At 44.4% G+C, this 22,137-nt stretch overlaps 1 protein-coding gene across 1 annotated transcript in view; it reads left to right on the top strand.

Annotated features, from left to right (window-relative positions):
• The window catches only part of ALKAL2 (ALK and LTK ligand 2), a 139,692-nt gene that overhangs the window by 40,243 nt on the left and 77,312 nt on the right, over positions 1-22,137 (top strand). The window contains exons 3-4 of the mRNA XM_077291341.1: positions 2,740-2,793; positions 11,351-11,434. Of these exons, the coding sequence (XP_077147456.1) occupies positions 2,740-2,793; positions 11,351-11,434 (138 nt within the window). The remainder of the gene's footprint in view (positions 1-2,739; positions 2,794-11,350; positions 11,435-22,137) is intronic.

The raw sequence follows: 22,137 nt of genomic DNA, 5'->3' as shown, positions 1-22,137 counted from the left end.
GAGGGACATGTGACTTTGCAGCCAATGAAAGAAGCCCTTGTGTCTGGATGTTGTCGATGGTTTTTGTGCCCTGATTGACTGCTGTAATCTCCACATATTAAGTTAATAAGAAAAAAATACAGTCCGCGGCTATTCTGACATCTCCCCACCCCCTCTCCTCATCAAAACACCTCCCCCCCCTCACTCATCATACAACACCACTATCCTAGCCAAAGCCTTAAAACAAAAGCATTAGTGGAAACTCGATGATTTACAAAGCTGTGGCCAAATTTTGCCAATTTTGATAAAAAATGCTCGAGAATCCGAACACGAATCCAAATGTGCAATGTTCATGCCGAATTTGAGACTGGTGAACATTGTCCGAACAAGTTCTCTTATCTCTAGTCTCCATTTATAGCCTGCTTTCGCTGCTATTAGTGACGGCAGGTGTAGGATGATGAGACTACCACAAAAGATTGTTTGCCCCAACTCCTATATAGGGTATATAAAGGCAACAATTAGAAGTGACAAAATTAATTAATTAAAATAAATATATTTTACTGATATACAGTATAGATTAAAAATGTTACCAGATAAAAATCAGGAATTGGTACAAGCTGTAAGGACTCATTAAAGGATATACATAGCAGCAAGGTTATATTTTGAAGGATACATATATATAGGTGGGTTTTTAAACCTACAACAGAGCCATCCTTTTTGGACAAGGGTTTACACATTTATACAAAAATGGTAATGAAAAATGTAAAGTGCTTGTGCTTACGGGTAAAGTATAAACCAATAGACTGGAAGGTTGTCATAAAAACTTGTGTACATGATCAACATTTACGATAAATAAGAAATTTCCATCCAGTAGGTACAAACTATTGCACATATACCAATATCCAGAACCTTAGGTACAGAAAATATGTGATAAGTTACTAAATATCCTTCAACATCCTTCTAAAGCCACAAGGTTGCACTCCGTGACAGAAACAAAAAGTGCCAGTGCTTTAGATAGAAGCAACCCACAGGGTTTGCAAGTAGGGCCACATAATGGAACTGTGATAGAAATCCACCGCAGTAGGCATAAGTTTATAGGCACAAAGATGAATAAAACCCAAAGAAATCAATAATATACCTTAAAGGGCCACTGTCACCCCCTCCAGCCGTTATAAACTAAAAGAGCCACCTTGTGCAGCAGTAATGCTGCAGTCTAACAAGGTGGCTCTTTTAGTTTTTGTTTCTGTTATTCCCACAATAAATGTATTTATAATTTCACTGAAATACCTCTCTTTGTACCTGGAGGCGGGTCTGAAGCCTCCTCTTAGAAGCGCCCAACTGCCGTCAGTCATCTCTTGTGTAGATTTTCGCCGCCCCCTCAGCGCTGTTATTGTGTGAATTCCGGCGCCTGCGCTCTGCTCTTCTGCCTTGCGCAGCCGCATAGAGCATTTGCCGTCCTAGCGCTGGTGCCGGGTTCCGTTCTGTGCCTGTGCGGGCAGTGCGGCCAGCCTGTTACTGAATCCCCGCCCCGCACTGTGTTATGCATTATGCACAGTGCGGGGCTGGGATTCCTGGGCATGCGCACTGCGCTTGTCATACGCTCCGCAGGTCCCCCGCCTTTCAGCGTTGCCGGAATATACAGGTATCCTTGCCGGCGTTTGGAACAGCCGCACAGAACAACGCTGGAAGGCGGGGGACCTGTGGAGCATCTGACAAGCGCAGTGCGCATGCCCAGGAATCCCAGCCCCGCACTGTGCATAATGCATAACACAGTGCGGGGCGGGGATTCAGTAACAGGGTGGCCGCACTGCCCGCACAGGCGCAGAATGGAACCCGGCACCAGCGCTAGGACGGCAAATGCTCTATGCGCCTGCGCAAGGCAGAAGAGCAGAGCGCAGGCGCCGGAATTCACACAATAACAGGGCTGAGGGGGCGGCGAAAATCTACACAAGAGATGACTGACGGCAGTTGGGCGCTTCTAAGAGGAGGCTTCAGACCCGCCTCCAGGTACAAAGAGAGGTATTTCAGCGAAATTATAAATACATTTATTGTGGGAATAACAGAAACAAAAACTAAAAGAGCCACCTTGTTAGACTGCAGCATTACTGCTGCACAAGGTGGCTCTTTTAGTTTATAACGGCTGGAGGGGGTGACAGTGGCCCTTTAAGTTACGCTGTGTATGGGTATCTTAACACCTTTGCACCAAGAAAACTGTAGGTTGGTGGGTTTGTGAATTATTGTAGCGTGGCTGGTCATTTGGGTAATAGGTTGGTGGTTGGTTATTGGTTGGTTAGGTGGGTCTATGTTCCTTTCTTTAACAGTTCTTCATTTGTGCTGTTTTTCTTTCAATGTCTCCACTGAGTTGTACAGTCACAGTGGTGGACTCTGCCTATTTATTATGATTTTACACTCCGCAGCACTAATAGAAACATGGCTGTGCAATGTATACCAGGCATAGTATGGCTTCTGTTTATACCACTGAGCTGACTCTTTAATCGTTGGGCTTACCGGCAGGAGTTACAAGAGGGTGTAGTAAACACATTATGAAAGGATTGTATTTAGAAGAGTCACGACAGCCAGGCCGGCTTAACCGTCTGGAATCCTGGGTTTCCATGTCTTATGTACTTTGGCACAATCTACTATTCACCACTTTAATTTGTCAATCAGGAGGTCACGTCTTCACATGTACATTCATCTCTCTGTAGAACAATTGAACCGTTCTCAGCAAATCTAATATATATTTTATTTATGTTCCGGCAGAAATAGTTCCCAGAGACCTTCGGATGAAAGAGAAGTTTCTAAAGCATTTAACAGGTATGGTGTTTGACTGTTAGAAGGGTTAAGCAGGCACATAGCTTGGCCTTGGCATGGTCTATCAAAAGAGATCCACCTTTGTTAGTGTTACACTAGACTTGCTAATAAAAGGGTCAGCCATTTTATGACATAATAGCCCTAATAATGTCCATATGCCCTTTGAAAGAGTCTACTATCTAAAGTCTACTAGTCTAAATACAAATTAACCTGACATTAGCCAAACCCAATATCACTGATTTCGACCATAGTCTAATCTGTCCCTCAACATAGGATTGCTGGGAAGTTTTCAGACTGCCGATCCTTTTCTTCACTTTGAGATAAACCACCACAAGAGTTATCTGGCAGCCGCTCTGTCGTAGAGAATACAAGAGCGCTCAGCAGAGCAAGCCGTTATGTAAGGTAGCATTGGGCAAAATAAAGTAGTTTCTGGCCAAATAATGAGCTGAAGTATGGTCCGGCCAACAGCTATCCCATGTGTTTGAGGGGCTTTGTCTAAAGTTTCATTAGTTAGAATTACTTATAGATTTGTTGAAATAATTTGCACATATGCGCATAAGTGGTTCTGGAAGTTTTTAGAAGTGGAGAAAGCTGATATAAAACAGTAAAAATTGTGGCAGCCTTTTTATTTTTTTATAAGTGAATCACCATCCTTGAGTGACAGCTTACAGGGTCCTTCTTAAAAATTGGGTAGTATAGAGTTCCTGATTGCCAGCAGGTGGTCAGAAAGACATTACCCACTATAGAGGAAATTGATTTATGCCATTTTAAAAGGAACTGTGCTTTCAATATACTGTAGTTTCAATATACTTTGCATAAAGAACAGGCAATTTCAAGGAACTTTCTAATGTATCTTATCAGTGAAATCAATTTCCTGCCCCACTAATCAGACAATTTTTCCATTTCCTCCTCATCTCTGTAACAAGTGTTTCAGTTTACAACAGAGGTTGATTCGGAATCAGCTGTGGTATAATCCCCGAAAAAATTCAAATAAATTATATAAAGGATTAAAATATAACTTTTACTGGATATAGTTAAAATGCTTCACAAAGATAAGGTGCAACACTAGATAAAGTGCTTGGTTAACACCTCTAGGTAATAGCCTACTAACCACCAAAGTACAACGACTATTGCTGGGACTACTCAGGTTCACAAAAAGAACAACAACCCAGCCAATATAATGTACTTATCAGCACTAGTATGCACTCCCAAAACTACTAAACCTCTGTAGGGTTCTTAACCCCAGAGACACTCAAAAGACCCTATTATGGGAACTTTAGATTCAGGATAATGCAATGGATACTATATTATACAGTCTAGTGGCAACCAGCCCACAGACTGATTATACTGCGTAGCGTAAATCTGTAATACCTACACGGGAGAGAGGAGTTCAGGACTCATATAACTACACGGGGCCAACCACAAATCTGATTGCATATAAATTTTATTAAGTTCAACATAAACATAAAATACAAAAGAACAAAGGAACACATACAGGCACAATATATATACAAATACATTTTTATGGACGAGTGTCTGGAAGGGGATGAAAGAGCAAAAAACAGTATGCACAATGGCTACAAGGAATCACCCCTGAAAAATGGGTCAGGAAAAGATTAAAACCTACTAATGTGTTAGTCCTGTACCCATAGTAGTGAACCGCAAGACCAGAAATCCACCATAAATAATATCTTACAGGTCCAGTGCAGAAACCTGAATCTATAAAAGCATCTGGCCATTCATCAATAAATGGAATAGTCCTATTGCCGTCCTAGAGAAAGTGCTCATGCTAAAGTGCAGTTGTGCAGGACAGCAGCGGTTAGAGACAAAACTTACCCATATCAGAGGGTGAGAGCACACTATGCATACAGCATGCCCCGACGCGCGTTTCGCGTTGCGGACTTCTTCGGGGGGCAGTGTGGATCAACCAGACATGTTAGAGTTATTTATAGTACTTACTGAGCGCTGCACCTGTGAGCGCATGTGGAGTGAGACCAGGGCCGCCGCGCAGCTCTTCCGTACGTCCGGCTTCCGGTGCGGGTCAAAGGAAGAACTTCCTGTGACGTCACTGGCCCGCACCGAAGCCTTCAGGATGACTTCGGAGATGCCGGCGTGCCCAGGACACCACGGCACATGCGCGTCTGGCGGCGCACAGACGCATAACGGTAGCTAAGCGACCGTATGCGCTACTACAAGATAGAATACACACATGTCAGGTACACAATACTTAGTACAGTATGCATGAATGAAAGAGTGGGCACAAACAACAATTGAATGACATAAAAACCAATAAAATAAAAATGGAGAGTGCCTGCTGTACTGATGGTACAGTGATGAAACCGGGGGATCTTGGAATGTCCATAAAGTGCTGGGTACAAAAGGCTGTTCAAAGTCCCAATGGTTATACATTCATCACAGCACATAAGAAAGATGAATATAATACATATTCCACTGGTTCCCATCTATTGATCCAGCATAATGATGTCATCACCGTTTCCATAACGTAAGTGCGTTCCAGGTGAGTATTTCCACTTTGTAATAATGGATTACATATAGGGAAGCAAAGGCAATCCCGTATACAGAGGCACTATTAACAAGGAAAAAATATATATATAATTAGTTAAAAACCAAAAAATGCACACAAAAGACATACTATACAAAAAAGGAAGCAAGTGTAGTAGCCAAATAGAACTACAGAAATGGAGCGAACGACAACTTCTCATTCAAACCATGGGGAGACATTGTGTTCAGAGAGACCATCCAATGACATTCAAGCTGCGCCAAAACACGTTTGGGATTACCCCCACGTGTACCCAATTGCACTTTATAAATTATATAAAGGATTAAAATATAACTTTTACTGGATATAGTTAAAATGCTTCACAAAGATAAGGTGCAACACTGGAACAGACAAACAAACAAAACATTGGTGGCGCTCTAGATAAAGTGCTTGGTTAACACCTCTAGGTAATAGCCTACTAACCACCAAAGTACAACGACTATTGCTGGGACTACTCAGGTTCACAAAAAGAACAACAACCCAGCCAATATAATGTACTTATCAGCACTAGTATGCACTCCCAAAACTACTAAACCTCTGTAGGGTTCTTAACCCCAGAGACACTCAAAAGACCCTATTATGGGAACTTTAGATTCGGGACAATGCAATGGATACTATATTATACAGTCTAGTGGCAACCAGCCCACAGACTGATTATACTGCGTAGCGTAAATTTGTATCCAATAACATGGCTGGAAAAATAACATAGAACGGTCTCACCCGGAGCTGTCTCAATCAGACCCTTTCAGCTCTGCTCATGGCCGTGGACCTCTTCCCCTCCTTTCCCGACGCGTTTCGATAGTTTCTCATCAGGGGATAGCGTTGGGGGTCATCACACACCTAGCGTCCAGCCGACGCTGCCATACATGTGCGCAGTAAGTTTGTCCTTTTTAAAATCGCGCCCTGTATTTCCACATCCGGTCAGAATGACGCGCTCTGCCGATACTCTGAAGTGGCTGCATTATGCTCAGAGGGGGGCTGCATTATGCTCTGAGGGGGCTGCATTATACTCTATGGGGCGGCTGCATTTTACTCTATTGAGGACTATGGGGTGCATTATACTATATGTACTATATGGAGACTGCATTATACTATATGGGGGCTGTATTACACTCTATAAAGGACTATGGGGAGTGCATTACCATATATACACTATATGGGACCTGCATTATATTGTATCTAGGACTATGGGGAATGCATTATACTATATGAAGGACTATGGGGTGCATTATACTATGAGGAGTGCATTGTACTACATAGAGGACTATGGGGGATGTATTATACAATATGGAGGACTATGGGATGCATTATACTATTTTGAGGGGAGTGTATTATACTAAAGGGAGGATATGGGGCACATATTGTACTATATGGAGGACTATGGGGAGTGTATTGGACTATGGGGAGTATATTTTACTATAGGGAGGACTATGAGGAGTGTGTTATACTATATGGAGGACTATGGGGAGTGTGTTAATGTATATAGAGGGACTAAATGGTAGCCAGATTCTAACGTGTCGGGTATTCTAGAATATGTATGTAGTTTATTTATGAAGATTTTAGAATAATACATTGAATACACAGGATTCGGCCGGCCGTGACCAATTAGCGAAGCATGGTTCAAATCCCGCACCTATTCGCGGCCGGACTGCGCCTGTCGCTGATTGTTCACGGCCAGCCACGTAGTATATAGCACAGCCACGTAGTATATAACAGCCCACGTAGTAAATAGCACAGCCACGTAGTACATAGCACAGCCACGTAGTATATTGCACAGCCACGTAGTATATACCACAGCCACGTAGTATATAGCACAGCCCACTGAGTATATAGCACAGCCCATGGAGTATATAGCACAACCACGTAGTATATAGCACAGCCCATGGGGTGTATAATAGCCCACATAGCATATAACACAGCTCACGTAGTATATAACAGCCCACGCACGCAGTATGTAACACAGCACATGTAGTGTATAACACAGCCCATGTAGTGTATAACACAGCCCATGTAGTGTATAACACAGGCCACGTAGTATATAACAGCCCACGTAGTGTATAACACAGCCCACGTAGTATATAGCACAGCCCACGTAGTATATAGCACAGCCATGTAGTATATTGCACAGCCACGTAGTATATTGCACAGCCGCGTAGTATATTGCACAGCCACGTAGTATATTGCACAGCCCACATAGTATATTGCACAGCCCACGTAGTATATTGCACAGCCCACGTAGTATATAGTACAGCCCACGTAGTATATTGCACAGCCCACGTAGTATATTGCACAGCCCACGTAGTATATAGCAATGTGGGCATCATATCCCTGTTAAAAAAAGAATTAAAATAAAAAATAGTTATATACTCACCTTCCGTTGGCCCCCGGATCCAGGCGAAGCGTTTACCGATGCTCCTCACGCGCTCCGGTCCCAAGAGTGCATTGCGGTGTCGCAAGATGATGACGTAGCGGTCTCGCAAGACCGCTACGTCATCATCTCGCGAGATCGCAATGCATGGAGCGGTCACCGGAGCGTCGCGAAGAGCGGGAAAGGTCTGTTCTGGATCCGAGGGGCCGACGGATGGTGAGTATATAACTATTTTTAATTTTTTTTATTATTTTTAACCCCTTCCCGACATGTGACGGAATAGTACGTCACATGTCGGGACCCCCGCTTTGATGTGCGCTCCGGCGGTGAGCGCACATCAAAGTCGCGACATGTCAGCTGTTTTTTACAGCTGACATGTGCGCGCAATAGCGGCGGGTGAAATCGCGATCACCCGCCGCTATTAACTAGTTAAATGCCGCTGTCAAACTCAGACAGCGGCATTTAACTACCGCATCCGGCCGTGCGGCCGGATATGAGCGCATCGCCGACCCCCGTCACATGATCGGAGGTCGGCGATGCTTGTACATTGTAACCATAGAGGTCCTGGAGACCTCTATGGTTACTGATCGCCGGTGGCTGTGAGCGCCCCCCTGTGGTCGGCGCTCACAGCACACCTGCATTTTAGCTACATAACAGCGATCTGATGATCGCTGTTATGTAGCAGAGCCGATCGGGCTGTGCCTGCTTCTAGCCTCCCATGGAGGCTATAGAAGCATGGTAAAAGTTAAAAAAAAAAGTAAAAAAAAATGTGAAAAAAATAAAAAAAATATAAAAGTTTAAATCACCCCCCTTTCGCCCCAATCAAAATAAATCAATAAAAAAAAAACCCAACCTACACATATTTGGTATCGCCGCGTTCAGAATCGCCCGATCTATCAATAAAAAAAAAGCATTAACCTGATCGCTAAACGGCGTAATGAAAAAAAAAATCGAAACGCCAGATTTACGTTTTTTTGGTCGCCACGACATTGCATTAAAATGCAATAACGGGCGATCAAAAGAACGTATCTGCACCAAAATGCTATCATTAAAAATGCCAGCTCGGCACGCAAAAAATAAGCCCTCAACCGACCCCAGATCACGAAAAATGGAGACGCTACGGGTATCGGAAAATGGCGCAATTTTATTTATTTATTTTTTTGCAAAGTTTGGAATTTTTTTTCACCACTTAGGTAAAAAAGAACCTAGTCATGTTAGGTGTCTGTGAACTCGTAGTGAACTGGAGAATCATAATGGCAGGTCAGTTTTAGCATTTAGTGAACCTAGCAAAATAGGCAAGCAAAAAACAAGTGTGGGATTGCACTTTTTTTGCAATTTCACTGCACTTGGAATTTTTTTCCCGTTTTCTAGTACACAACATGGTAAAACCAATGATGTCGTTCAAAAGTACAACTCGTCCCGCAAAAAATAAGCCCTCACATGGCCAAATTGACAGAAAAATAAAAAAGTTATGGCTCTGGGAAGGAGGGGAGCGGAAAACGAAAACGGAAAAACGGAAAAAGCTCCGGGGGTGAAGGGGTTAACATTAGCAGCTCGTTACTCGTCCTGCTAGCAGGCTCATCTACAGTGGCCTATTTAAACAGAGGCCAACAGGTACACCACACTTCCCCTGACGAAGCCCTCTCTGGAGGGCGATACGCGTGGGGCCTTGTTCCCGGGTCCGTACACTTTGTGTATGGGGTGACCTGCCCCTGCCAATATCTACAAACGGGTAATCTATACTCTTTTCTGATCTCTAGGGTTTCTGCTGTATGGGCCTTTGTGTTAATTCACAGACGTTTCCCGGCCAGGGGCTTTTCAGCCCTGGGAATGTTCGTGCTCTATTCCTCCTTTTGTAGGATATATATATTTCTCTGTTAGAGTCATACTTGTGTGATGGGTTATAAAGTTCAGATTAGCAGTCCCATGAGCCAGTAGTTGTATAGGCCATGTTTAGGTATTTTATTATGCATGAATTGTTATGTGGATTTCATTTCTAATGGACCAGGTTCTCTGCTGTGTTGCATTTTTAGTTATGTTTTAACCCATGTGTGTTGTATCAATAAAAGCCTCTTTTGTATTTTGTGTACATATGACGTGGTGTGCATTATTACAGTGGTGCTTTTTTCTACATTATATAGTATGGAGGACAAGGGGTGCATTATATTATGTGAAGGACTATGGGGCATATTATACTATGTAGAGGACAATGGGGCGTATCATACTAAACAAACAAAATGTTACTTATTCATCGAGTGATTGAATTGATTATGCTGGAACAAAAATCATTGTTCTCAACAACACATCGCCTGGTGAAAACTGCAGCTATGCTGCTGATAAGTTGATAACATGATACTGTATGGGGACAGATTGATCTACTAGTGATCATTTTGTGCCCGTAATTCTTCCTCAGCCGCTGTAAAAAGGCTGGGAAACAAGCATCGAATTACTTCAATATTATCGATCACGCCTATTTAGCGGCATGAACTCAGTGCATGTAAATACAGCCAAAATGTTTCCGTGTCATTGTGTAATATGTAAACATTTGGAGCCCAACTTTAAACTTTTGCCCAGGACCCCACTTTATCTAAAACCGGCCCTGAGTGCAGATGACTCATATACAAATGGAGGGGCATTTATGCTTAAACATTGTGGCTTATAGGTGTGGTCCAAAATTAACATTTATTTTAATCCTAAACATCTTGTCTATTTAATGTAATAATCTAATCTTTTTTCTAATACACTTTAATTAAAATTTCCCTATCATTCCCTCACTGTGCTAATTGCTTTTTTTTTAACTACTATTAACTACTACCTTGCATGCAAGAAATGCAGAGACCAGCCCCTTCCCATGCAAGTGACGTCACTTGCGGGAGCAGGTCTGGTCATCAGGAAGCCTCTGCCCTCTGATGCTAGTATCCCAGCATGCACTGGGGATTCTCCAATGATGTTTCATCAAAAAGGAAGTAGGTAAAAAAACATAAAGCAGTTAGGCTTCTTTCACACTTCCATCGTTTGGCCAACATCGCAATGCGTCGTTTTGGAGAAAAAACGCATCCTGCAAATTTTCCCACAGGATGCGTTTTTTCTCCATAGACTTGCATTAGCGACGCATTGCAACGTATGGCCATATATTGCATGCGTCGTCCACTGGATGCATCGGGTTTTGGCGGACCATCGTCTCGGAAAAACATTCAAGGGAACGTTTTTCCGTACGTTGCATCCAGTGTTTCACACTGCGCATGCCCAGCAGGAAATATCGCTCTCACGATCTTTCCTGCTCGGCAATGCAGATGGAAATGTGAAAGCAAACACTTCCGTCGGTAAGTCACGCCAATGCTTCGTGACGGCCCCGTACCGACGGAAGTGTGAAAAAGCCTTAGAGAGAGAGAACTGTAAGGAATTTTACATGGCTGTGCTATATACTGCGTGGCTGTGTTATATAATTTTTAATTAAAATATGTATATTAGAAAAGATATTAGATTAGTTACATTAAATATACAGACATTGAGGATTAAAATAAGTGTTAATTTCAGATCACCCCTTTAAATCAAACTTCTGAGCAAAGTGTCACTTTGAAGAAGATAAGACTTGATTTTTTTGTGGCTCACTTTCTTTTCCTGAATTCTAGGGCGACTGTCTTTTACAAGCCCAAACTGCAATAAACACTTTAGAAGACTCTACAATAGCACAAGGGATTGCACCATTCCAGCACGTAAGTAAGAGCTGATGATAAAGAAAATGACCAGGATATAAAGATAAAATCCTACTAAAAATTACAGTTTAATATAGAAAAAAAGTGTAGTCATGCATGCAATTTGTTTACTCCATTCACTTGCAATCTGAATAAAGTATTCAGCTGTTCTACTACTAACCAGAATGTGACCTTTTGTGCCACAATTGAATTGGCCATATAGCTAAACTATGACCAGAAACTGAGGGATCACCTGGTTATTATTCTTATCTTCCAAAAGGAACTGTGGACTTGTCGACAAAAGGAACCCTAGGTTGTGACACACAGAGCAGCTTCTGTTCAATAGTAGCTGTGCATTTGAAAATACTAACATGCAGTCGCAGGAATGTATCTAGGAATAACGAAATCAAACAAAGTCCAGCTCACCATGGTTGACATCCTTGGAGACTTGGAGCACGGAATCGCTGTTTCAGGGTGTGGAAGAATCAAGAAAATGATGAGGAATCCAGCTCAACGAGTTAGTGAAAAAAACCTTTTCTTTATTCACTTGGAAAATGTGTTGGTCTGGTGACCAAGCGCCCTTATTCATGACTAAGGGTGCTTGGTCACCAGAAACGCGTTGATATCGCATTTTATTCTCTGTAATTGCTGATGTTTTTATCCTCCACTGAACACATTTTCCAAGTGAATAAAGAAAAGTTTTTTTCACTATCTCTTTGAGCTGGATTCCTCATCTAGGAATAACGCCATAAGTTAAAGATAAGTGATGTTCTTCAGACCAAGACGTTGCAGCAAAAGAAGAACCAGAAGCAGAAACCAGAAACAAAGCTCTGGAACCGGTATATAACGCCATCATGTTGATGTTAGCTTTAGGAACAGATCAAATGATAGATGGATAGATACATAGATAGATACATAGATAGATAGATAGATAGACACTTGCATGCTGCCAAACAGGTAATTATGCATGTTTCTGAGTTATGTACAAGTAGTAGATATGACCAAAATTATTATTATTATTATTATTCATTTTTATAGCGCCATTTATTCCATGGCGCTTTACATGTGAAATACGGGGCAAATATAGACAAATACATTAAACATGAGCAAAAAACAAGGCACACGGGTACATAAGGAGGGAGGACCCTGCCCGCGAGGGCTCACAATCTGCAGGGGATGGGTGATGATACACTAGGAGAGGGCAGAGCTGGTTGTGCGGCGGTTCAGTAGGTTCAGGATCACTGCAGGCTGTAGGCTTGTCGGAAGAGGTGAGTCTTCAGGTTGTTTTTGAAAGTTTCTATGGTAGGCGAGAGTCTGATGTGCTGGGGTAGAGAGTTCCAGAGTATGGGGGAAGCACGGGAGAAGTCTTGGATGCGGTTGTGGGAAGAAGAGATGAGAGGGGAGTAGAGAAGGAGGTCTTGAGAGGATCGGAGGTTGCGTGTTGGTAGGTACCGGGAGATCATGTCACAGATGTATGGAGGAGATAGGTTGTGGATGGCTTTGTAGGTCATTGTGAGGGTTTTGAACTGGAGTCTCTGGGCAATAGGAAGCCAGTGAAGGGCTTGGCATAGGGGAGAGGCTGGGGAATAGCGGGGAGACAGGTAGATTAGTCGAGCAGCAGAGTGTAGGATGGATTGGAGTGGTGCCAGAGTGCTAGAGGGGAGTCCAGAGAGTAGGAGGTTTCAGTAGTCGAGGCGGGAGATGATAAGGGCATGCACTAGTGTTTTTGTGGTGTCACGGTCAAGGAATGCGCGGATCCGGGAAATGTTTTTGAGTTTGAGGCGGCAGGAGGAGGCAAGGGCTTGGATATGTGGCTTGAAAGAGAGGGCAGAGTCGAGGATCACCCCGAGGCACCGGGCGTGTGGGACTGGGGAAAGTGAGCAGCCATTGACATTGATGGATAGGTCTGGTGGAGGGGTAGAGTGAGATGGGGGAAAGATGATGAATTCTGTTTTGTCCATGTTCAGTTGTAGAAAGCGAGCAGAAAAGAAGGCTGAAATAGCAGACAGACAGTGCGGGATTTTGGTAAGTAAGGAGGTGAGGTCAGGTCCGGATAGGTAGATCTGCGTGTCATCAGCATAGAGATGGTACTGCATACAGTGGGATTCTATGAGCTGTCCCAGACCGAAGGTGTAGATGGAGAAGAGTAGGGGTCCTAGAACAGAGCCTTGAGGAACACCGACTGACAAGGGGCGAGGTGAGGAGGTGGTGTGGCGGAGGGAGACACTGAATGGAAAGGATCATGAACACTTTTACATGGTCAACAATGATAACTACTGTGACAAGGCCGGGGAAGGAAACGGACCGTCCCGCTACCTTCTATTTCAAAAATAAAAGCCCATGACAGGTTTTCCTAAATCTGCCCTGGACAAATAGCTTGCCCAAGACCACACTTACTTTTATTCTGCATTGCAATCACAGCTAAGCCTGTGACTGCAATGCAATCCCGCGGCCTCAATACGCTTCTGAATGCATCCTGAGAGAAACATGGCGACCCTCGCAAATAACACCTGTCACTGCCTCACATACCCCCCTTGTTCAAACCTGTGGTGTTGAACATTTGTAACCATACAGGGGGCCCTTGACAGGGCATTCACATTTCCCTGTAACTTCACCGTCCGATGTTCCACGGTTAAACTGAAATTTTGCAAAGACAGGAACCATCGGGTGACCCGTGCATTCCTCTCCTTTGCATTCCTTATCCAGACCAAAGGTGAATGATCTGTCACCAAGCGAAATGGTAGACCGAGGAAATAATAGCTTAGGGACTCCAAGGCACACTTAACGGCCAGGCACTCCTTCTCCGCTACGCTATGTTTCTCAGCCGGGGTGAGTTTCCTACTTAGGTAGGTGACTGGACGCTCCTCTGCTCCTCTGCGTCCACCTCCTGTGAAAAGACCACTCCTAGGCCCACGTTAGAGGCATCTGCACAATGAAGCATTTCTGAATGTTGGGGCTAACAAGGACAGGCTGTCCGCACAGCTCTACCTTCATGGATTAGTACGCTTCCTCTGCCTGAGGGTTCCACCGAACCATGACTGACTTCTATCCCTTGAGGAGATCTGTAAGGAGTGTTGTTCTCCCTGAAAAATTGGGTATAAACCTCCAGTAATACCCAATGATTCCGAGAAACGCTCTCACCTGTTTGATGGTAACAGGTCTGGGACAGTTCTAAATGGCCTCGATTTTATTTATTTGGGGTTTGATAACCCCACGGCCAATCACATAACCCAAATACCAGGCCTCCTCGAGCCCTATCGCACATTTTTTGGGATTCGCCGTCAAGCCCACCGCTCTGGGCGAATCGACTATCACTTGTACCTACTGTAGAACAAGTGGATATGCCAGTCAGTACTAAAGATGATGATGTAATCTAAGTATGCTGACGCATGCCACCGATGGGGTTGCAGCACTATGTCCATCAACCTCTGGAACGTAGCAGGGGCCCCATGTAGACCAAAAGGCAAGACTACATAGTGGTAATGACCTTCCGCTGTTATGAAGGCGGTCTTTTCCTTGGCCGACTCTATAAGCGGCACCTGCCAATAACCCTTGGTCAGATCGAGCGTGGTGAAGAACTGGGCCTGACCCAGGCACTCGATCAGCTCGTTCACCCAGGGCATTGGATAAAGGTCGAACTTCAACACGTCATTCAGTTTTCAGAAATCATTACAGAGCCACAATGACCCATTCGGCTTTGGGATTAGCACAGTGGGGCTAGCCCAGTCACTCTAGGATTCCTCAATTACTACCAGCTGGAGCATTTGTCTCACCTCACTTGCAATGGCTTGTCTCCGGGCCCCGGGCACTTGGTATGGTTTCATTCGTAACCTTACATGAGGATCGGTGACAATGTCATGCTAGATGATGGAGGTATGACTGGGTAATTCCGAGAATACATCTGCATTCTCTTGGACTAATTTCTGAACCTCTCAACACTGCTGTTTCCAGAGAGTGTCTCCTATTTTTATCTCTCTTTTGGCCTCGTCCTTGGCCGGTGAAAGAGGTTCCCTTTTGGTACAACCGGGTGTCGCCTCCGCGACCAAACATTCCCTGTCCTTCCACGCTTTCAACAGGTTGACGTGATACAGCTGTTCAGGTTTTCTTCTCCCGGGCTGATAAACCCTATAATTTACTTCTCCCATCTTCTCCCGTATCTGATATGGCCCTTGCCACTTGGTCATGAGCTTGCTCTCTGCGGTGTGCACTAGCTCCAACACCTTTAAAGGTCCTGTCCATGGCTCTTTTATTATATGCACGGCTCTGCGTGGCCTGGGCATCCATCACATGCTCATTTATTATGGGCCATACTGCCGCAATCCAGTCCTGAATGCGTGCCACATGCTCGATGACACTCTTATGCCGAGTGGGCTCTTGTTCCCACGTCTCCTTGGCTACGTCCAGCAGTCCCCTCGGTGCCTGCCATATAATAGCTCAAATGGGGAGAACCCTTTGGACGCATGCGTTACCTTGCAGATAGTGAACATTAGATATGGCAGTAACATGTCCCAATCCCTCCCGTCCTTGACGACCACTTTCTTTAGCATGGATTTGAAGGTTTTATTAAATCTCTCCACCAACCCATCGGTTTGTGGGTGGTACACCGACATTCGTAGCTGTTTAATCCAGAGCAACTTGCATAGCTCCTTGATCTGTAAGGATCTCCTTTGGTAGCCCAAGGCGACAATAAATGGCAAATAGCCCGCAGGCTATTAGCTTGGCCGAGGTGTGGTGGAGAGGTGTCGCCTCTGGGTACCGGGTGGCATAGTTCACTATGACCAAGACATGTTGATGGCCAAATGTGGATTTCACTATGGGGCCTACCAGGTTTATTGCTATTTGCTCAAATGGTACCTCTATGATGGGCAGAGGTACCAATGGACTCCGGTAGTTCACGGTGGGTGAGGATAGTTGGCCCTCTGGACACGTGTCACCTCCGCGTAGATCCCAGGCCAAAACAAAATGCTGCAGAAAGCGCTCCTGCATCTTTTTGGCCCCAAAGTGCCCTCCTAGCATGTGAGTGTGAGCCATGTCGAGCACTGCCCGACAGTAGGATTGGGGCACCACCAGCTGTTCCACCACCTCATCCCGGACTTAATCCACCCTGTATAACAACTCCTGGTGGATAGCCATGCCGGGAAAAACTGTCTCAGTATCTGGTTGCTGAGCTACTCCATTAATTTCAACCACCTATTTTCGTGCCCGGGCCGGGGTGAGATCCTGAAGCTGTGCGGTCCTGAACTTACCAGGGGACGCTTCCACTTCGGGGATCAGTGAGGTCTCCTTGACCTCTCCTGTCAATACCTCTAGGGGAAGCCTATCAGGGGTACACTCTTCCGCTATGTTGGCGACCCCTATGGCAGGTATCCCTGACTCGGGATCTTCGGGTTCTGCGCCCGGAATAGCATTTGCCTTGGGAGGGTTAACCCTGGTCTCCCACAGGGACCAGAACAGGGGCAAGTCTCTTCCCAACACAGTCCCATACGACAGAGTCTTTACCACTCCCACCACATGTCTTATGTCTCCACATGGATTGGTCCCAATGGAGGTTCATGGATTTTCCCCCGGCTCCTGGGCTGGCGGGGCCTTACGTGACAACCGAAGTGGAGCAGTGTCCTCTATAAAGTCCTGAGTGGCTGTATACCGCTTAACCAGTCCAACCACCTGGTCCAGAGTGCCCGGGTCTCCTTGTCCTACCAAACGCTGAATGGCTGATGGCAGAGCCCTCACCAGCTGGTCAACCACCACCATTTTTTAATCAGCTGTAGCAAGTCATATGCCTGAGACCTGGCGGAACAAGATTCCACAAAGGACCACTGGAATACCCGTTGAGCCCGCACATATGTATTAACTCCCAGTCCGGCAAGGATTTCACCATTCAGCTTCTCATAGTCCAGGGCATCATCTCGACTGAGGTTCAGGTAGGTCTTCTGGGCATCTCCTATAAGGAAAGGGGCCACCACTTCAGCCCACTGGGTCATCGGCAAGCTCTCCCGCTCTGCTATGCATTCAAACATGGTGAGAAAGGCCTCCATATCATCCTCAGGACTCATCTTCCTTAAGGCTGACTGAGCTTTATACCGAGCCTCAGAACGGATTGAGGTTGCTGGTGGGGCTGCCTCTCGCATAGCCACGATCTGCTGTATCAACAGGTTATTTGTCTGCTGCAATTGGTGCTGCTTCTGCTGCTGTTGCTGCACTCCTGCTGTCATTGCTCTTGCTGTTGGCGCTGAAACTGCAGCAGCTGCTGATTATATAGGTCCTGCTGCCGTTGCTGTTGCTGCTGCTGCTGATACTGCAGCTGCTGCTGGTGCTGCTCTTGTTGCCGCTGCTGAGTGAGGACCAACTGCTTCAAAAGCTCCTTCATCTTGTCAGCAGGCTTGAGCTGTAGCATTGCCGGTTTAATTAGTGACATGCAGCACGCTTTGGGGTATGCCTCAGTTCACACTGCCCGCACTCTCCTACCATATATACACTGTGTTCCAAATTATTATGCACATAGAGTTTAGGAGTGATAAGGTTAGAATTTTTTTGTTTGTCATTTAAACTCATTGATGGTGATGTGTGTCAGGGCTCTTTATATCACTGAAAGCAATTGCAGATACCTGTGCAAATTAGTTTGGCAGGTGTGTCCAAATAAAGGCAAGACTACTTAAGAAGGCTGTTCCACATTATTAAGCAGCCTACATTTTTTGCCAAAATGGGAAAGAAAAAGGATGTGTCGGCTGCTGAGAAGCAACAAATTGTGGAGTATTTAGGTCAAGGCATGACTACAATCAACATTGCCAAGTCACTTCATCGTGATCATCGCACAATGAAGAAGTATGTAGCGGATTCCCAGCACACACGTGTGCGTGCTGATAAGGAAAAATTGAGGACTCTTTCCAACAGGCAATTGCGTAAGGTTAAAAGAGCAGCTGCAAAAATGCCTTGTCATAGCAGCAGACAAGTTTTTGAAGCTGCTGGTGCCTCCAACGTCCCCAGAACAACAAGACGCAGGGTCCTTCAGAGGTTTGCAGCTGTTCGTAAGCCATCCTGTCGACCACCTCTATCCACTGCAGCAAGCAGAAACGGCTCCAGTGGGCCAAACGATACATGAAGACTGACTTCCAAACTGTTTTGTTCACCGATGAGTGCCGTGCAACGCTCGATGGTCCAGATGGATGGAGTGAAGGATGGCTGGTTGATGGACACCCCATGAAAACACGGCTAAGGCACCAACAAGGAGGAGGTAGAGTAATGTTTTGGGCTGGAATCATGGGGAGAGAGATTGTCGGCCCCTTTATGATCCCTGAAGGGGTAAAGATGAACTCCATAATCTATGTGGAGTTTCTAAAACAACACTTCCTGCCATGGTTCAAGAGGAAGAACCGTGCTTTTCGCAGCAAGATCATTTTCATGCATGACAATGCACCGTCTCATGCTGCAAAAAACGCATCTGCATCTCTGGCTGCTATGGGCATAAAAGAGGACAAACTTATGGTGTGGCCACCATCTTCCCCTGACCTCAACCCCATTGAGAACCTCTGGAGCATCATCAAAAGGAGTGTCTATGATGGTGGGAGGCACTTCACATCTAAGCAACCGCTCTGGGAGGGGATTCTGTCCACATGCAAAACAATTGAAGCAGAAACCATCCAAAAACTGACAAATTCAATGGACGAGAGAGTTCAGAAGCTTCTTTCGAACAAGGGGTCCTATGTGCAAATGTAACATCACCTAGAATAAAGTTTTCACTTGAAAACTGTTTGATTTCATTTTGTAATAAGCTGATAATGCTTATAACTTCACAATTGACCATTTTTTTGTTCAAAATAAAAAAAAAAGGTTGAAAACTCTGCTGTGCATAATAATTTGGAACATGCATTTTGAGTGTTTATTTTTTTTTAAAAGATACTGTTTTCATAGGCAGTTTTTTCCAAAACATTGCAATTATACTAGAATAGTAGATGACTGGAAAATAACAATGACTGCAATTCAGATAGGTAATTTAGAGAAAATATGAGGAAATATTATTTGCATAATAATTTGGAACACAGTATAGTGCAGCGGGGGTTGGTGCAGTGTGACAGACAGTGACCACAGGTAAAGTTCACAGCAAACGTGTTTAATGTCCAAAACTCACTCAGTTTACAGCACATGGCATCCTCTGGATCGCAGCCGAGAGACCAGACAGTCCATAAATGCGTCCGGTTGCCGAGGGCAACTGCACCACTGTATCATTCTGCAGGGTGCCAGGAGTTCATTCTGCTTGGCTCTGTGTTCCCTCCCACAGGCTGAGCTTTTGCAGAGCCGTCTCCTCTGCTTACTGCAAGCTCCACACTGACACACCCAACCAAAGGTTTTAAAGGGAACCCCCCAGGCGTTTTTAACTAAAAGAGCCACCTTGTGCAGCACTAATGCTGCATTCTGTCAAGGTGGCTCTTTTAGTTCGGGTCCCTACAAACGCTGAAATAATCGCTTTTATAATGTGCCCCTCATACCTGAATTTGTCAGGGGGCATGTCTTTTCCCACCTGACACAAATGCCTCCCAGCCTCCACTCAGGGCCTCCAGGTGCCACCTCCATTTCCTACATGAACGTCCCCGAAGCCTGCATTGTAAGTTCGAAGGGCAGTGCAAACTGCACATGCCCGAAAAAAAAAAACTTACAGCGCAGGCGCCGAGGACGTTCAGGAAAGAAATGGAGGCAGCGCCCGGCGCACGGAGGCCCTGAGCAACGGTTGGGAGGCTTTTGTGTCAGGGGGGAAAAGACATGCCACCCTGACAAATTCAGGTATGAGGGGCACATTATAAAAGCGATTATTTCAGCGTTGGCAGGGACCCGAACTAAAAGAGCCACCTTGACAGAATGCAGCATTAGTGCTGCACAAGGTGGCTCTTTTAGTTAAAAACGCCTGTGGGGGGTGACAGGTTCCCTTTAACAATCAACCTGTGGCCGTAGGCCACCTGGAAAACCCAGCCAAGGAAAGAAACAGACCAACCCGCTATCTTCCTGTAGTCCCTTTAAAAAATAAAAGCCCATGGCAGGTTTTCCTAAATCTGCCCTGGACAAATAGCTTGCCCAAGACCACACTCACTTTTATTCTGCATTGCAATCACAGCTAAGCCTGTGACTGCAATGCACTCCTGCGGCCTCAATACACTTCTGAGTGCATCCTGGGGGACACATAGGGACCCTCACAAATAACATCGGTCACTGCCTCACACCACCCAGAGACTTTAACCCCACGTGTGCCTGTGTCTGCCTCGAGGAGCAGCTAAGTGAGCCGACCTTTCACACTACATTTTAGTCAAGAAGAAGGAGAGTTCTGCAGTACAAATATCTGAGCATTGAAAGGATAGATTTAATTTAAGTAGCGAGCACCTGGATATAACAAAACAGTGAATTATGTATTTTTTTACTGTAGTTACAATTTAGTAGATTCTTATGGGTGAAAACGCAGATGTCCATAGTCACCCTATATCCCAGCTATTTTACAGGAGCCCCTCTAAAAAACTTCAGCCTGACTGCCAAGTATGATGATTACATTCTCTACATCAAAAGATCTAGAGTTCTATAAACAAATAATAAAAGTTCATTATTAAAAGCCTTTACAAAAGTTCTCATCATGTGGAGCCTTCCATTAGGAGGATTTTGCATTCTATTTTGGGCATTAAGTTACAGCGCCTAATGATGGGATGTTATGTATTCACTATGCAGACATTTAAGAATCGTCTCTGTTGTACAAACTACAGTATAGTGTGTATTAAGTCCATTAATGAATCCCAAAGGAATGGACTTCAATCTAAATCAATTACTTTCTACTAAATAGTGTAGATATTTTTTTCTTTCTCAAAGTATTACTTCCTATTAAACACAATTAGGTTCATTTATTTTTTGGGGGATGAGGAATTTGATCATTTACAAATTCCTTAGGCTTGAACAGTATTGGGAGCCCATCTCAGGGAGGTTTTCATTAATACCAAATGTTTGTGAGTCCAGTGATTGGACTGCTTAGATATTAAATAAAAACATTGATGTTCTTAAAAATAACACATATATTTTAAATTGCAGATACATGAGAGATTGTGGCAACTGAGATATTTATCACTTTTACATGTGCCTTCACAAATAAGCTGTTAAAGTGTTTTTCTGATTTACATATCCCATTTTCGAATACTCTACTAGTAAATTTTGCTAGAACCATCTAAGTAAATTGCCCACCCCTTTAATAAATAAGAATGTATTTACTTTTATTGTTATACTGAGTATATTATCTAAAGGTAAACAGTGTCCAAAATCCGGGGTTCTATATAAACAGTACAACCGCAAGTAGTGGCCATCCTTTTACTTGTGTGATATAATTAGACTACATTGTTGTTTTATACTGTATTGGAGCACATAAATGGAGTAAGGGGTCTCAGCTCTGATCTTTTTGAGAGCCTTAACAAATATAGTGTGTTTATCCTTGGCCCTATATATCCATCAATTTCAAATACAGCTAGTTAGTTTGTATGGATTAAAAAGCTAACACTGACAACACTTTGCTTGGACTTGCTTCTTGTATTTGCTGCAGTTTGCTAGCAAACACTTCAGCAGCTCTTCCTTTATTGTCTTTTTTTTCTCTTTTTGTTCAATGCACAGCACACATCCAGAGTGCTGGTCATGGCTTCAGCTTATGATCACCTATCTTGCCCTACAGTACTTTTTGTTTGCAGCTTGCATACTCTTGCAACCTGCTC

This window comes from Ranitomeya variabilis, chromosome 2 (assembly GCF_051348905.1).
Source record: "Ranitomeya variabilis isolate aRanVar5 chromosome 2, aRanVar5.hap1, whole genome shotgun sequence".
NCBI classification, from domain to species: Eukaryota; Metazoa; Chordata; class Amphibia; order Anura; family Dendrobatidae; genus Ranitomeya; species Ranitomeya variabilis.
This window is presented reverse-complemented; position numbering and strand designations above follow the sequence as displayed.